General features: G+C 46.9%; 1 protein-coding gene across 3 annotated transcripts in view; it reads right to left on the bottom strand.

Annotated features, from left to right (window-relative positions):
• The window catches only part of LOC144668808 (sterile alpha motif domain-containing protein 1-like), a 70818-nt gene extending 66724 nt beyond the window's left edge, over positions 1-4094 (bottom strand). For all 3 annotated transcript variants that reach the window (XM_078531177.1, XM_078531178.1, XM_078531176.1), the window contains exon 1: positions 3633-4094. In XM_078531177.1, coding sequence (XP_078387303.1) covers positions 3633-4055 — 423 coding nt within the window. In that variant the 5' untranslated portion in view covers positions 4056-4094. The remainder of the gene's footprint in view (positions 1-3632) is intronic.
• Positions 4095-18364: the final 14270 nt, after the last annotated feature.

Consider the following 18364-nt stretch of genomic DNA (forward strand, 5'->3'; position numbering starts at 1 on the left):
ATTAATGGGCCAGTATAACATTAACCATTATTTAGACACATACCGGCACTAACCACTAGATACTGTAGAGACTAACCAAAGGGCACATATTAAACAGTGGCCACAGTCCAACAGTAACTATTCGTTAGATGCAGTCCAACATGAACCATTAAACACAATTCAGTACTACCCATTAGTTAGACATAGTCCATAGCTGTCACACTACTGGACAAGAAACAAAGACTAACTAGTGGGTACGGTCTGACAGTAACCATTAGGTTGGTACAGGTGACATTAACTAGTAGGCACAGTCTGCTTTGGATACAATCCAACACAAACTAATGAGCCCAGTTCAATACCAACTATTTGTTAGACAGAGTCCTAACTAGATACAATTGGCATTGTCCAATAGCATGGGGAAAGTACAGTCCAATCCTAACTATCATTTGGGTACAATCGATATTAGCTAGTGAGCACGGTCTGTCATTAATTGTGAGATGCAATCCAACACCAATCATTAGACACAGTCGACATCTATTGTTAGTTAGCCAGGGTTCCACAACAACAGTTAATTACAGATGGTCCTATACCAACTACTGGACCTGTATCACAGCAACTGCTAGACAGAGTCCAAAACTAATTGGACAACAAAGTCTGACACTATCCATTGGTTAGGAAATGTCCTGCACTAACCATTAGGTAAGCATAGTCAGAAACATACCCGGTGGGGACAGTCCAACGCTAACAATCCTTTAACACAGTCCTGGCAAATAACCTGCATTTCGGTATGTTTCAGTCTAACCATTAGACAGACACAGTCCAAACCTAACTCGTGGGCATAGTCCAATGCTAACCAATAGTTAAGCATAGCCCAACATCCAGCAGCAGGCATGTACTGACGCCCACCAGGGAACACGCTCTGACACCCACTATTGTACACTCCCAAACAAACTAGTGGCAGGCTCCAACACTAACTGAAGGCAAGACTCTGACACTAGTGGCTATGATCCAACACTAACTAGTGGGCATGGTCTGAAGCTAACGTTCCCTGATTAGTTGGCACGGACAGCATTAGCTGGCATGGTCTGGATCTAACTAGTTGGCACTCAGTAGGCACTGTCTGATACTAGTGGACATGGTCTGACATTAACTAGCTAGCACTCCCAAGCTAACCAGTGGGAACCGCTGACAATCACTCTTTAACTAGTGGGAAAGGTCTGACACGAACGAGCTGGCAGTCCCACATTAACTAGTTGGCACTCACACTAACTAGTGTTCATGGTCCAAAGCTGACTACATAGCACTCCCACATTAACTAGTAGGCACAATCTGACATTTAACTAGCTGTCACACCAGCAGGCAAGATCCGACATTAGGTAACTAGCAATCCCACACTAACTAGTGGGCACAGTCTAACATTAACTAGTTGGCACTCCCACACTAATTAGTGGGCACATTCCAATACTAACTAGATGGCTCACACACTAACTAGTGAGCACAGTCTGACGCTAATTAGGTGGCATTCCCACCCTAACAGTGGCTGAGGCTGAAACGCTTAACTCATCTAAAAGGTACGTGGGAGGGCGGGGGAGGGGGCGAGCGGGATGGGTGAGGGAGGGTGGGAGGACGAGTGGCCGGGGGCGGGGGAGGGGGAGGCAGGGCACAGTCCAACACTGGTGGGCAGAATCCGACACTGTTGGACATGGTCCAACAATAGGTAGCTGGCAATCAGAGTCCTTATGGCATAGGACACCATTCAGCCCATCGAGTCCATGCCGGCTCTCCGTACAGCAGTCCACCCAATCCCATTCCTTCGTTCTATCCCCGTAGCCCTGCAAGTTTATTTCCCTCAAGTGCCCCATCCAATTTCCTTTTGAAATCATTCAATGTTTCTGCTTCCACTACCTTCATGAGCAGCCAGTTCCAGGTCATTACCAGTTCTCCCTCACCATCACCCCTTACCCAAAACCTTAAATCTGTGTACCCTCGTCCTTGTACCATCAGCTCATGGGAACAGCTTTTCTTTATCTACCTTATCCAAACCCGTCATAATCTTGTCCACCTCTACCAAATCTCCCCTCAATCTCCTTCGCTCTGAGGAGAACAACCACAGCTTCTCCAACCTGACCTTGTAACTAAAATCCCTCATCCCTGGACCCATTCTGGTAAATCTCCTCCGCACCCTCTCAAGGATCCTTAGGGGAGACAATGGTGCAGTGTTAATGTCACTAGGTTAGCAACCTGGAGGCCCAGACCAATGCTCTGGGGACACAGGGTTCAAATCCCACCACAGGAGCCAGCAGAACCCAAACTCAACCAATAACATTCCACATTGGAACACCCATGCTAACTTGGATACACATCCCTAACCTAACTAAACAGCTCACACGCTAAACAGTAGGCACGATCCAACAGTGGTGGGCTGGTCTGATATTAACCAGCTGGTATTTCCACACAAACTAAAGGGCCAACCAATAGCTGGTTGGTAATCTGAAGTAACCACTGGACACAGTCTGATACCAACCATCCACGCTAACTAGTAGGCACAGTCTAGTGGGAAGAGTCTGACACTAACTACCTGGGTACTCCCTAATTAGTGCACGTGGTATGACACTAACTAGCTGGCAGTCCCTATCTAGTAGGCATGGTCTTGCATTCCCAATCTAACTAATGAGCACAGTCTAACACTAAATAGCTGGCATTAACTAGTGGGCACAGTCTGACATTAACTATTTGTCAGTTCCACACCAACTAGTTATTACTCCTTGACTAACCAGCTGTCACTCCCACAGTAACTAACTATTATTCCCTGATTAACTAGTTGTCACTTCCTCACTATCCAGCTGTCACTCGTGGACTAACTAGCTGTCACTTCCAGACTAACTGGTTATTACTCCCAAACTAACTCATCATCACTCCCTCACTAACTAGCTGTCAGTCCCACAGTAACTAGTTATTACTCCCTCACTAACTACCTGTCACTCATGGACTAACTAGTTGTCACTTCCACTGTAACCAATTATTACTCCCTCACTAACTAGTTGTCACTCCCTCACCAACTAATTATTACTCCCAGACTAACTAGCTGTCACTCCCTCGCTCATTAGTTATTACTCCCAAACTAACTAGTTATTACTCCCAGACTAACTAATTGTCACTCGCACAGTAACTAGTCATTACCCCCAGATTAACTAGCTGTCACTCGCACAGTAGCTGGTTATTACTCCCGGACTAACTAGTTGTCACTCCCTCACTAACTAGTTGTCACTCGCACAGTAACTAGTCATTACCCTCCCGGACTAACTAGCTGTCACTCGCACGGTAGCTGGTTATTACCCCCCGGACTAACTAGTTGTCACTCCCTCACTAACTAGTTGTCACTCGCACAGTAACTAGTCATTACCCTCCCGGACTAACTAGCTGTCACTCGCACGGTAGCTGGTTATTACTCCCAGACTAACTAGTTGTCACTCCCTCACTAACTAGTTGTCACTCGCACAGTAACTAGTCATCACCCTCCCGGACTAACTAGCTGTCACTCGCACGGTAGCTGGTTATTACCCCCCCGGACTAACTAGTTGTCACTCCCTCACTAACTAGTTGTCACTCCCTCACTAACTAGTAGTTTCCCAGCCTGACTCTCCGACACTCGCCTTGCGCTCGGTGCCGGTGCCGGTCCCGGGCTCCGGGATCCTCCTCCTGCTCGCGGCGCTGCTCCGCTCCCCCGGCCGCTGCTTCCTGCTCCCGGCCCGGCTCACCTGCTGCTCCCGGACCCCCCGGAGCCGGGCTCGGGTCAGCACGGTGCGGGGCTGGGGCTGCGGGGGCTGGGGCTCGGGCTCCGCCTGGCCCGCCTGCCATTTAGCGGCGTTGCGGTACGAGTGCGAGCCCTTGTAGCTGACCCGCAGCACGGTGCGGGATTTCAGCAGCCGCTCCAGCTGCCGCCGGGTGCGGCTCGGGGCCAGCCCGTGCCTCCGCTGCACCATCTTACAGATCCGCTCCAGGTCCGGCCGAGCCTTCCGGCACCGCAGCGAGTCGATGGTGTCCAGGATCCACTGCTTGCACTCGGCCTCCGACATCCTGACCGACCCCCGTCCTGTCCGGATCTCCGCGGCCTGTCTCCCCCCCGCCGCCGCCGCCGCCTCCACACCCCAACCTCCAGATCCCCCTGTCCCGTCCCCGCTTTCCCTCTTGCCCAAAGGCGGAAGCGCCGCTCCCTGCGACCCGCCCGGAGGTGGAGCGGACAGGCGGAGCTCCCCGCATGGGGCAGCCGCCCGGTCCTACACATGGGAGAGGGGCCAATAACACCTTGGAGTCCGGACAGGGGCACATAACAACCCTCACCCCCCCCCCAACCCAAACCAGGTGAACAATAACCCCCCAACCGGGAGCAAATATTAACCCTCAACAGAAAAAAATATTAATTAAACAGGGTTAATATTCATCCTAAATTGGTGAAATATTAACCCCCAAATATGTAACATGTTAACTGAACAGGGAAAATATGAAATCAAATAAGGGGGAAATATTAAATCAAATAGGGCAAATTGGGGGGGGTCAAAGGATTAGCAAGGACTAGAGTGGTGAAGAGAGTTGAAAGATGCTCTTCATCCACAAAAAGTCATTTTTCATCCACCTGGTCAGCATCTCAAATAGCCTCACCCAATCAAACTCCGACTGCCCGTCTCCATGTGCCAATCCCTGTTTAGATCTGTGGGAAGAGGTGTTCAGGCGGGTGTTTGGTGCCTCTATACCAGACAGTTCCGGGTCAGCCTTAATTGGCAGCCTACCAGGAGAAGGTCACTCTGATTTCTAAACCCCCAGTGATGGGTTAACCATAAGACCATAAGACATAGGAGCAGAAATTAGGCCATTCGGCCCATCGAGTCTGCTCCGCCATTCAATCGTGGCTGATAGGTTTCTCAACCCCATTCTCCCGCCTTCTCCCCATAACCTTTGATCCCCTTACCAATCAAGAACCTATCTATCTCGGTCTTAAATACACAACTAGCAAGGTATACGTCAGCGGATGGTGTCGGTGGATTGGACAGCGATGTCATGGGTGAATGAGGCGTTTCAGCCTCCTCAGCCGCTTATCTAGGAGATGGACAACTCCAAAATCAAACCTGCATCCTTTCAGCTGCTACCCTTGCACCAGTATAGTATGAGCTGCCTTGGATAAGGGACTGGGAGAGGATCTGCGGAAACCCCACCTACTTACATATACTCAATGTGCAGGTTGCTCAGCAAGTCTTTAACCATGACATCAGACCTACCAAGCCCTGTGGTGTTGGAAAAGTGGTGATGGGGACAGATAGAGGATGCTACTGGCAGTATCCAGCCATAAGTCATGGGGCTTCAGGGTGGCAATGGCTCTCCACAGATTGGGGCAGATGTGGAATTTGTACGCTCCTGAGGCGACAGAACAGACCTCTTCAGGTACAGCACTTTTCTCCCCAATCCAGAGAAGGGGAAGAAAAGGAACCCTAAACGCAGCCAGCTCTCCCTGTACCTGCCAGGTTACCACTCCTGGCTGGTCATCCACTCAGCATGGTTGAAATGTAAAGAGCAAGACTATTAGTCTTTGCATGAAACTCGGTCGCGGACTGTCAGAATATTTCTAGACAGCAATACGAGACCAGAGTGCAGAACCTCATAGCCAGAATGCTGGGCAGGTATAACATAGACATAGTGGCCCTCAGTGACGCAAGGCTCGCTGAGGAGCCTCACCTCGAGGAGGTGGGTGCAGGCTACACATTCAACTGGATGGGCAAGTCCGAGGACCTGACTCGACAGTCAGGCGTGAGCTTTGCCATTCGACCTGAATTCGAGTGCAAGTTTGACTAACTTCCTACAGGGATCAGCGATCGACTCATAGTCCTTCATTTAGATCTTGCCAATAACCAGCATGCAACATTTATTAGCGCCTATGCTCCAAAAATGACACATACAGATGAGGTCAAAGAAGCATTCTTTGATGACCTCAGCAAGAAGATTAGAAGGGTATCCCATCAGGACAAACTCATTATTCTCGGTGATTTCAATGCCTGAGTGAGCTAATGGAGAGGAGCACTGGTACACCGTGGTATCGGCAGAGCAAACTCCAATGGCCAACTCCTCCTCTCTAAGTGCAGCGACCCATCACAAACATAGCCTTCCAGCAAGCAGACAAACTGAAACAACATGGATGGTCCCTAATGCCAGTACGTGTTGGACCACATCATCGTACGGCAGAGAGACCCCAAGGACGTGTGCTCCACCCCGCTCCCTTAGAGATGCAGAAGGTCTGACCATTGGCTCGTCAGAAGTATTGGGTCTTTGAAAATGAAATCTCAGGTCAAAGTACAAATTTTACTCAAATCACACAGTCAAGACACAAAGGAAACTTGATGTAACTGTTCTCAAAGACATGGCCAAGAGACAAGAACTAGAACGCAAGCTAGCCACAGGATTAGCTGATATCCCTGAGGGCAATATTCCATTGAAGATTCTTGGAAAAAGTTAAAGGATGTTACTTACAGCATGGTACAGTATCTGAGGTCCTAGGATTTGTTAAACAGAAGCATCAGGACTGGTTCGACAACAACGGTCAAGACACAGGCAAGCTTCTAGACTAAGTGCACGACATTCACAGATCTTACACAACGGACAAAAATCACCAGCAAGGCACGCTGGATATCATTGCGCAAAACACATGCTACAGGCCAAACTCAGAGAGACAAAAAGCCAATGGTGGGAAAACAAGGTCGATGAGCTTCCAGCAGCTGCTGGGAAAACCGACGTGAAGGCTGAAAATGAAGGTGTGTGATCAGTCTATGGCCCCAAAACCAACAGTGTGACACCCATCCTCTCGGCAGATGGCAATCAGCTCCTAACAAATAGGCATGAGATTCTCTCTCGTTGGGCAGAGCACTCTCCTAAACCAACAATCCATAGGATGTAATGATACCACTGAGTCACTTCCACAGCACCACACTCTGGGAGAGCCTGCTCTCGATCCTTCTCAAGCGGAAGTCACAAAGGCCGTAAAGCAGCTTTCTATGGGCAAGGCGCCAGGAGCTGATTGGCATCCCACCTGAAGTGTTCAAGTCCGGAGGGACTCACGTTTTTAGGAGACTCACTAGTCTCTTCTACATAATCTGGAACCAGAGCACTGTTCCCCAAGATGACAAGGACGCCTCCATAATTCATCTCTACAAGTGGAAAGGGAGCAAGTCCGTCTTTGACAATCATCGTGGAATATCACTTCTTTCAACAGCAGGAAAAATCCTTGCAAGGGTTATTCTTAATCCGATTGTCACTCACCTCATTGACTCTGTGTACCCAGAATCACAGTCTGCAGGATGGGGAGCAGTGGATATGATCTTTGCAGCACGTCAAGTTCAAGAAAAGTCCGTGCAACAGAATAAGGACCTCTATGTGGTGTTTGTTGACCTGATCGAGGCTTTTCAGATGGTAAACTGGGAAGGCCTGTGGAAAATTCTGTACAAATATGGCTGCCCTGAAAAGATGATTGATCAGTGTCATTCGCTCATTTCACGATGGCATGATGGCCAGCGTGATGCAAAGTGGTATGTCATTGGATGCCTTTCTTGTTGCCAATGGCACCATGCAAGGCTGTATATTGGCTCCAGCTCTGTTTGTCATATACTTCTCGGCCATGCTGAGTATGCACTCAAAGCTCTTGACACAGGAGTACACAATTAATTCAGGACAGATAACAACCTCTACAACTTGCAAAGGCTCAAGGCTTGTACAAAGATTACTGAACATCTGCTGAGTGAACTCTTGATCGCGGATGACTGCGCTCTCATAGCACATACTCTGGAAACCATTCAGCTGCTTGTTGATCACTTTGCCCTAGCCACAGAACACTTTGGCCTGGCAAATAAGTCTGAAGAAGACAGAGATCTTGTATCAATCCATCCCTGGTCATGTACTCCAAGACCCCACAGTCGCTATCAACAACAAATCTCTCCATTCAGTACAGAGGTTTTGCTATCTTGGGAGTATCCTCTCCAAAGACACTATGCTGGTGACAAAATCAACCATTGCCTGGCAAAAATAAGCTTAGCGTTTGGAAATCTCACTCACAGATTTTGGAAAGAGTGCTGAGTTTGTTTCAGAACAAAGATCAAAGTCTATCATTTAGTGGTTCTTACATCACATCTTTATGGGTGCGAGACTTGGATAACCTACTGGCATCACATAAAACAACTGAAAGCGTTCCACCTTCACTGAGATATATTTACAACATCAGGTCGCATTAGTAGCAGCGTGTACCGTCTACAAGATGCACTGCAGCAACTCACCAAGGCTCCTTCGACAGCATCTTCAAAACCCATGACCTCTATCACTTAGAAGGTAAGGGCAGCAGATGCATGGGAACACCACCATCATCTGGAAGTTCCCCTCCAAGCCACACACCACCTTGACTTGGAAACATATTGGCCGTTCCTTCAGTGTCACTGGGTCAAAATCCTGGAACTCCCTCCCTAACAGCACTGTGGGTGTACCTACACCACATGGACAGCAGCGGTTCAAGAAGGCAGCTCACCCACCACCTCCTCAAGGGCATTTAGGGATGGACAATAAATGGTGGCCTAGCCAGCAACAACCACGTCCTGTGAACGAGTAAAAAGAAAGGACAAAGTCCCCAACACCGAGGTTCTTGCAAAGTGTGACATACCTGGCATCGAGAGAGTCCCCATCAGAGCTCAGCTTCCCTGGGTTGGTCATGTGGCTCGCATGGAAGATTCCCATATACCAAAGACAGGACTCTACATCCAACTGAGCACATGGGAACCTGCACCACAGGACGTCGCAAACTCAGATATAAAGACAATCTGAATGCTAACCTCAGAGCTTGCAAGCTTGATCACAATACTCGAAAGGAAAACAACCTTGGACAGACCTAACTGGACAAGTCTCTATCATCAAGCGATTTTGACATTTGAGGAGAACAGAGTCCTGTGCCTTCAGGACAAGCGAGCAAAGTGTAAAGCCATTGTCTCCACCCAGCCCTCCAACACTGACTTCATATGTAGTATTTGCAATCAGTTATGTAAATTGAGACTTGGCCTAATGTCATACATAAGACAACATCAACCTAGGCTGTAAATTGTTTTTTGTTTGCTGAACACTCATCCATTGAAGTAACTGGAGAATCTATCCATTAAGTAGGAGAAATATTAACCCTAAACACGGAAAAATATCAATCAAGTAGGGGAAAAATTAAATATATTTATATTTGAAAATATTAACCCAAACAGGGGCGATACTAAACCTCAAACAGGCAAATGATAATGCCAAGCAGTGGAAATTATTATCACTCCACGTGATATCAAGAAATAGCTGAAGACACTCGATAGTGCAAAGGCGATGGGCCCTGACAATATTCCAGCAATAGTACTGAGGACTTGTGCTTCAGAACTTGCTGTGCCCCTAGAAAAGCTGTTCCAGTATTGCCACAACATTGGCATCTACCTGGCTATGTGGAAAATTGCCCAGGTATGTCCTGTACACAAAAAGCAGGACAAATCCAACCTGGCCAGTTACCGCCCATCAGTCTACTCTTGATCATCAGTAAAGTGGTCGAAGGGATCATCAACAGCACTATCAAGCAGCACTTGTTTAGCAATAACCTGCTCACTGATGCTCAGTTTGGGTTCCACCAGGGTCACTCAGTTCCTGACCACGTTACAGCCTTGGTCCCAACATGGATAAAAGAGCTGAACTCCAGAGGTGAGGTGAGAGTGACTGCCCTTGACATCAAGGCAGCATTTGACCAAGTGTGGCATCAAGGAGCCCTAGCAAAACTGAAGTCCGTGTGAATCAGGGAAAAGCTCTCCACTGGTTGGAGTCATACCTAGCACAAAGGAAGACGGTTGTGGTTGTTGGAGGTCAGTCATCTCAGCTCCAGGACATCATTGCAGGAGTTCCCCAGGGTAGTGTCCTCCGCCCAACCATCTTCAGCTGCTTCATCAATGACCTTCCCTCCATCATAAGGTCAGAAGTGGGGATGTTCGCAGATGATTGCACAATGTTCTGCACCATTCGCAACCATCGCTGAATCCCCAACTATCAACATTCTGATGGTTACCATTGACCAGAAACTGAACTGGACTAGCCATTTAAATAGTGTGGCTACAAGAGCAGGTCAAAGGCTGGGAATTTTGTAAGAGAGTAGCTCACTTCCTGACTCCCCAAAGCCTGTTCACCATCTACAAGTCACAAATCAGGAATGTGATGGAATATGCTGCACTTGCCAGGATGAGTGCAGTTCCAAAAACACTCAAGGAGCTCGACACCATCCAGGATAAAGCAACCTGCTTGATTGGTACCCCATCCATTCTCAACAACATTCACCCTCTCCATTACCGATCCTTATTTTTAACTTGTATCCCCTGGAATTTGAAACCTTCATTGCAGAATGCACATAGCCTGGTTCAAATTGAAGAAAAAAACTACATCTAATAAGTGAAGATGTCACTCAGTAGAGGGCATACCTTTGTCACGTTGTGTTGATTCAATATTATTACAATTACCATCTACAAGATTTACTGCAGCAACTCACCAAGGCTCCTTTGATAGCACCTTCCAACCTGCGACCTCTAACACCTAGAAGGACAAGGGCAGCAGACACACGGGAACGCCACCACCTGGAAGTTCCCCTCCAAGCCACTCACCATCCTGACTTGGAAATATATCGCCGTTCCTTCACTGTCGCTGGATCAAAATCCTGTAACCCCCTTCCTAACAGCGCTGTAGGTGTACATACACCACATGGACTGCAGCGGTTCAAGAAGGCAGCTCAGCACCACCTTCTCAAGGGCAATTAGGGATGGGCAATAAATGCTGGCCTAGCCAGCGACACCCACATCCCATGAGTGAACAAAAAAAAATTTACCCTCCCCAAAACAGATGAACATTAACCCCCATCCCCCAAACAGGGAGCATCTACTAACCCCAAATAGCAAAGGTGGGGAATAATTCCTGGCTTTCAAACAGGAGGTAAAATATCCTGCACCCCAAATAGGCAAATATTAGCCTCAAAACAGGGGCAGATATTAACCCCCAAACAGAGGCAAATTACCCCATGCCAAAAAGAAAGCAAATACTCCCAAACAGGTGCAAATGATAAACCCACACCCTGTACAGGAAAAAAAAATTAACTAAGCAGAAGAAAATAATAACCCCAAACTGAGGTGAATAATTATCCCTAATAAGGGGGAAAATAACAACCCCCCACCCCACCACAATAAAAGAGGTTGTGGGATTCTGAGGGGGTTTGACAGGGTAGCTGCTGAGAGGTTGTTTTCCCTGGCTGGAGACTGGAACACGAGGTCACAGTCTCAGGATGAGGGATTCAGCCATTTAGGACTGAGAAGAGGAGAAATTTCTTCACTCGATGGGGTTGTGAATTTACAGGATTCTCTATTCCAGACGGTTAAGGAGGTTCAGTGGTTTAATATATTCAAGGCTGATTTTTTTTGAACCCTTGGGGAATCAAGGGACATGTGAATCTTTCTCTGTTTAGGTACCATGCCCTAAGAGAGCATTGGCCACCATAGGCCTCCATGTTGATCTTGCTCTAGAGGCCAACTTCGTTGGCACATTCATCCACTTTGCGCAGCTCTATAGAAAGATCGTTCTTTGTCTAGCTCGTTATCTTTTACCAATGATCTTTCCCATCAGCGTCAGGCTTTCTAAATCATGATTTCTTAATACGTGCCCAAAAAATGGGAATAGGATGGGAAAAATGTAGCAGAGGCTGAAGAACAGCTGTGATTCTTACTGGCTGGTGGAGGAAGCTTAGGGGACCATATGGTCTACTCCTCCTCCTATTTCTTATGTCCTTACAATGCTAGTCTGTTGCCAACAGGTCATCTTAGTCCCAGAATCTGACTTGTGTGCGCCACAGATGGCACTTTGCTAAGTAGGGGCTGTTGACATGCGCTCAAGTGATAACTTCAACCAGACTTTCTGACCTATCACTTGTTTGAATCCCATAGTTCAATTGTCATGGTAACACAACAGCTTTATATAACGCTTCCTCTTGGCCCACCAATTTGGAACAGATTTAGGAACAGGAATAAAGCCACGAGCCCGACAAACCTGTTCTTCATTGCTAGATTCCAACCCCTGCAGTCACCGCAGATGCTGCAAAATCTGAAATAAAAGCAGAAAGTGCTGGAAACACTCAGCTGTGGAGAGAGCAAGAGTTAACATAAGCTTGATCCATTTATATTGCCTGCCTCAATATACTTTTCCAGTAATTTATTCCACAATGTGATACCCTTTGGATGAACTGATTCTATCTGATATTCGTTCTTTCTGCCAATTTCTTTATTTTTAACTTGTCTCCCCTTGAATTTGAAACCTTCCTTGCAGGATACACTTAGCCTGGCTCAATTTGAAGAAAAAACTACCACTAATAAGTGAAGAGGTCACTCAGTCATGTGCATACCTTTGTCACGTTGTGTTGATTGAATATTATTACAATTACGCAGTTCTTCTTTGAGGTGTTTCCCTGTTCTATAACTACAAAGCAGGAAAAGAAATCTTTTTATTAAGAGCTCCCATCTCACTGAAGAGGTTTAAGGCCGGCCCACATCCAACAACCTGCTTTGAAAACTCTGCTCACATTTTAACAGCTGTGACAAATTCCACCACAGCAGCTGAGACAATCCACAACATTCTAAAACAATCAACAATATTCTAAATAGAACAACCCATAACACTCTTAAAAAAAAAGTCAATATGCCCTATCTTCCAATGCCAATGGATCCTTTAGAAGAATTCCAGGATCCAGATCCGCAACTTCACCAAAAGCTAATTAGTTCTTCCTTGGGCCATACCCTATGAGTGTACCAAGTTTCATTGAAATCCATCCATTAGTTTTTGAGATTTATTGTTTACGGACAAACGGGGGCAAAAATTTTATCTCCACCCACCCTTGTTAAGCTCCAATAGCTAAATAGCAATAAAGACCAAGACCGATTCTGACTCCTTCAGATAGAGTTTTATTTCTGGTGCATGAAACTCTCTACAGAGAGAACTTGCCTCACCTGTTATCCCTTTTACTTTTTTGAGCAACCAATTAAACTAAATTAAAGAAAATGAGGGATGTTATCCCTTTAATACATCCAAACAGCTACTTAGGTTGTTAACTGATAATTAGCAATAGAACGCCTTGTGAGTTAACTGTTTCCTTCCCCAAGAACCTTCAGTAGCATGTTGAAGGCTACTATTGCATCTGAGTTCACCACCCTTTTAGACAGTGTGTTCCAAATCCCACCCACTCGCTATGTAATAAAGATTTTCTTCATGCTACCTCTGGATACTTTGCCAAACACCTTGAACCTGTGTCCTCCAGTTATCAGCCCTTCAACCATTGGAAACAGTTTCTCTTTATTTACTATCTGAATCCTTCATGAAATTAAATGCCTCCATCAAATCTCCTCTTAGCCTTCTCACTCTAAAGAGAACAGCATCAACTTCTCCGGTCTAGCCACAGAATTGTAATTCCTCAAGCCTGGACTAAATCTCTTCTCCGCCCTCTCCAAAGCCTTCACAGAATCCTTACAGTGCAGAAGGAGGCCATTCGGCCCATCCAGTCTGCACTGGCTCGCTGAAAGAGCATTCTACTTAATCACTCTCATCCTTCCTAAAGTGTGGAATTGGACACAATGCTTTAGTTGGGGTCGAGCTATTGTTTTATGTAGGCTTAGCATAACTTTCTGGCTTTTGTGCTCTATGTCTTGATTTATAAAAGCTAGGATCCCGTATGTTTTATTAACTGCTTTATTAAGGTGTCCTGCCACCTTAAAAGATTTATGCATAAACAATCTCAAATCGGTCCCTTTGAAATTGGGCCATTAGTTTACACTGTCTCTCCTATTCTTCCTACCAAAATGTATCACCTCACACATATCCACCTAGTCCACCAGCCTGTCTACAGTATATCCTCTGAATTCTATTGCTATCTCCCTCACAGTTTACTATACTTTCAAGTTTCATGTCATCTGCAAATTTTGAAATTGTTGCCTGTACGCTCAAGTTCAAGACTTTCGGGTAAGACGTTAAAACAAGGCCCCACCTGCTCCCTCAGATGGGTGGCACTATTCGAAGAAGAACAGGGGAGTTCTCCCCAGTTTCTGGGAACCAATATATATCCCTGAACCAACATCACTGAAACATAGGAACATAGGAACAGGAATAGGCCATTCAGCCCATCGAGCCTGCTCCACCATTCATCCAACAGGGGTCTGTGCTGGGTACTCAGCTTTTTAGGATTTATATCAATGACTTAGATGAGGGGAGCAAAGACACGGTAGCTAAATTTGCAGATGAAACAAAGATTGTTAGGAAAGTATGTTGTGAAGAGGACATGAGGAGGCTGTCGATGGATATAGATAGGTTGGGTGGATGGGCAAAGATTTGGCAGATGGAGTTTAATGTGGGAAAATGTGAAGCTGTTCATTTTGGTAGGAAGAACAAAAAAGCAGATTATTGCTTAAATGGAAAACGGCTGCATAATTCGGAGGTGCAGAGGGATCTAGGTGTTCTAGTACATGAGTCACAAAAAGTTAGTACGCAGGTACAGCAAGTAATTAATAAGGCTAATGGATGCCGTCCTTTATTACGAGAGGGATTGAATGTAAAAGTAAGGATGTTATACTTCAATTAAACAGGGCTTTGGTGAGACCGCACCTCGAATACTGTGTGCAGTTTTGGTCTCCTTATTTAAGGAAGGATGTAAATGCATTGGGGGAGGTTCAAAGGAAGTTTACTAGATTGATACCTGGAATGAATGGGTTGTTTTATGAGGAAAGGTTGGACAGACTGGGCTTGTTTCCACTGGAGTTTAGAAGAGTGAGAGGAGATTTGATTGAAGTATACAAGATCCTGAACGGCCTTGACAAGGTGGATGTGGAAAGGATGTTTCCTTTTGTGGGTGAATCCAGAACTAGGGGGCAGTGTTTTAAAATTAGGGGTTGCCCTTTTAGGACAGAGATGAGGAGAAATTTTTTCTCTCAGAGGGTTGTGCGACTTTGGAACTCTCTGCCTCAGAAGGTGATGGAGGCGGGGTCATTGAATATTTTTAAGGCAGAGGTAGATAGATTCTTGTTAGGCAAGGGAATCAAAGGTTATCAGGGTTAGATGGGAATGTGGAATCTAATGAGAACCATGAAACCATTGTCAATTGTTGTAAAAACCCATCTGGTTCACTAATGTCCTTTAGGGAAGGAAATCTGCTGTTCTTACATGGTCTAACCTACATGTGATTCTACATGTTGACCCTGAAATGGCCTAGCAAGCTATTCAGTTGTACCAAACCACTACAAAGTCTCAAAAAAGGAATGAAACCGACCGGAAATGACAATGGCAAACTCAGCCCTGCTGACCCTGCTAAGTCCTCTTTACTAATATCTGGGGGCTAGTGCTAAAATTGGGAGAGCTATCTCACAGACCGGTCAAGCAAGAGCATGACATAGTCATCCTCATGGAATCATATCTTACAGATAATGTCCCAGACACCTCCATCGCTATCCCTGGGTATGTCCTGTCCCACTGGCAGGACAGACCCAGCAGGGGTGGAGCCACAGTGATATACAATCTGGAGGGAGTCGCCCTGGGAGTCCTCAACATTGACTCTGGACCCCTTGAAGTCTCATGGCATCAGGTCAAACATGGGCAAAGAAACTTCCTGCTGAATACCACGTACCGCCCTCCCTCAGCTGATGAATGAGGGTGGCAAGGGTGCAGAATGTACCCTGGGTCGGGGACTTCAATGTCCAAATGTCCATCACCGAGAGTGGCTCAGTAGCACCACTACTGACCGAGCTGGCTGAGTCCTAAAGGACATAGCTGCTAGAGTGGGTCTGTGGCGGGTGGTGAGGGAAAAACATACTTGACCTCATCCTCACCAACCTGCCTGCTGCAGATATATCTGTCCATGACAGTATCAGTAGAAGTGACCACTGCACAGTCCTTGTGGAGACAAAGTCCTGCCTTCACATTGAGGATACCCTCCATTGTGTTGTGCGGCACTACTACCGTGCTAAATGGGATAGATTTCTAACAGATCTAGAAACTCAAGACTGGACCTCCATGAGGCGCTGTGGGCCATCAGCAGCAGCAGAATTGTACTCGAACACAATCTGTAACCTCATGATCCTGCATATCCCCCACTCTACCATTACCATTAAGCCAGGTGATCAACTCTGGTTCCATGCAGGAGGGCATGACAGGAGTAGCACCAGGCATACCTGAAGTGTCAACCTGGTGAAGTTCCAACACAGGACTACTTGCATGCCAAACAGCATAAGCAGCAAATGATAGACAGAGCTAAGTGATCCCACAACCAATGGATCAGATCTAAGCTCTGCAGTCCTGCCACATCCAGTCATGCATGGTGGTGGACAATTAAACAACTCACTGGTGGAGTTGTATTCCCATCCTCAATGATGAGGGAGCCCAGCACATTGATGTAAAAGATGAGGCTGAAGCATTTGCTACAATCTTCAGCCAGAAGTGCTGAGTGGATTATCCATCTTGGCCTCCTCTGGAGGTCCCCAGCATCACAGATGCCAGTCTTCAAACATTTCGATTCACTCCACATGATATCAAGAAATGGTGGAAGGCACTGGATACTGCAAAGGCTGTGGGCCTTGAAAATATTCCGGCAATAGTTCTGAAGACTTGTGCTCCAGAACTTGCCACGCCCCTAGACAAGGTTTTCAAGTACAGATACAACACTGGCCTCTACCCGGCTATGTGGAAAATTGCCCAGGTGTGTCCTGTACACAAAAAGCAGGACAAATCCAACCCGGCCAATTACCGCACCATCAGTCTGCTCTCAATCATCAGTAAAGTAAATCAACGGTGCTATTAAACAGCACTTGCTTAGCAAAAACCTCTCACTGGAGCCCATTTTGAGTTCCGCCAGGGCCCCTCAGCTCCTGACCTCATTACAGCCTTAGTCCAAACATGGACAAAAGAGCTGAACTCCTGAGGTGAGGTGAGAGTGATTGTCTTTCGTTTAAAGCCACATCAAGGCAGCATTTGACCGAGTGTGGCAGCAAGGATCCCTAGCAAAACTGGAGTCAATGGGAATCAGGGGAAAACTCTCCACTGGTTGGAGTCATACCTAGCACAAAGGAAGATGTTTGTGGCTGTTGGAGGGCAGTCATCTCAGTTCCAGGACATCACTGCAGGAGTTCCTCAGGGTAGTGTCCTCGACCCAATCATCTTCAGCTGCTTCATCAATGACCTTCCTTCCATCATAAGGTCAGAAGTGGGGATGTTCGCTGATGATTGCACAATGTTCAGCACCATTCGCAACTCCTCAGATACTGAAGCAGTCCATGTCCAAATGCAGCAAGACCTGGACAATATCCAGGCTTGGACTGACAGGTGGCAAGTAACATTCATGCCACACAAGTGCCAGGGAATGACCATCTCCAACAAGAGAGAATCTAACCATCACCCTTTGACTTTCAATGGCATTACCATCACTGAATCCCCCACTATCAACATCCTGGGGGTTACCATTGACCAGAAACTGAACTGGACTAGCCATAGAAATATTGTGGCTACAAGAGCAGGTCAGAGGCTAGGAATCCTGCGACGAGTAACTCACCTCCTGACTCCCCGAAGCCTGTCCACCGTCTACAAGGCACAATTCAGGAGTGTGATGGAATACTCCCCACTTTCCTGGATGAGTGCAGCTCCCAAAACATTCAAGAAGCTTGACACCATCCAGGACAAAGCAGCCCGCTTGATTGGCACCACATCCACAAACATTCACTCCCTCCACCACCGACGCTCTGTACCATCTATAAGATGCACTGCAGGAGTTTACCAAAGCTACTTAGACAGCACCTTCCAAACCCACGACCACTACCATCTAGAAGGACCATGACCCCACCACTGAACATCAACCCATTGTTTCCAGGACTGTTACTGACCTCATCTCCTCTGGAGATCTTCCTTCCACAGCTTCCAAGCTCATAGTCTCCCAACCTCGGATGGCCCGCTTCTACCTCCTACCCAAAATCCACAAACAGGACTGTCCCGTCAGACCGATCGTGTCAGCCTGTTCCTGCCCCATGGAACTCATTTCTTGCTATCTTGACTCCATTCTCTCTCCCCTTGTCCAGTCCCTTCCCACCTACATCTGTGATTCCTCTGACACCCTACATCATATCAACAATTTCCAGTTCCCTGGCCCCAACCGCCACCTCTTCACCATGGACGTCCAATCACTCTACACCTCCATCCCCCACCAGGATGGTCTGAGGGCTCTCCGCTTCTTCCTCGAACAGAGGCCCGAACACTAGATCCCTATCCACCACTACTCTCCTCCGTCTGGCTGAACTTG

Source organism: Cetorhinus maximus, chromosome 28 (assembly GCF_964194155.1).
Source record: "Cetorhinus maximus chromosome 28, sCetMax3.hap1.1, whole genome shotgun sequence".
NCBI classification, from domain to species: Eukaryota; Metazoa; Chordata; class Chondrichthyes; order Lamniformes; family Cetorhinidae; genus Cetorhinus; species Cetorhinus maximus.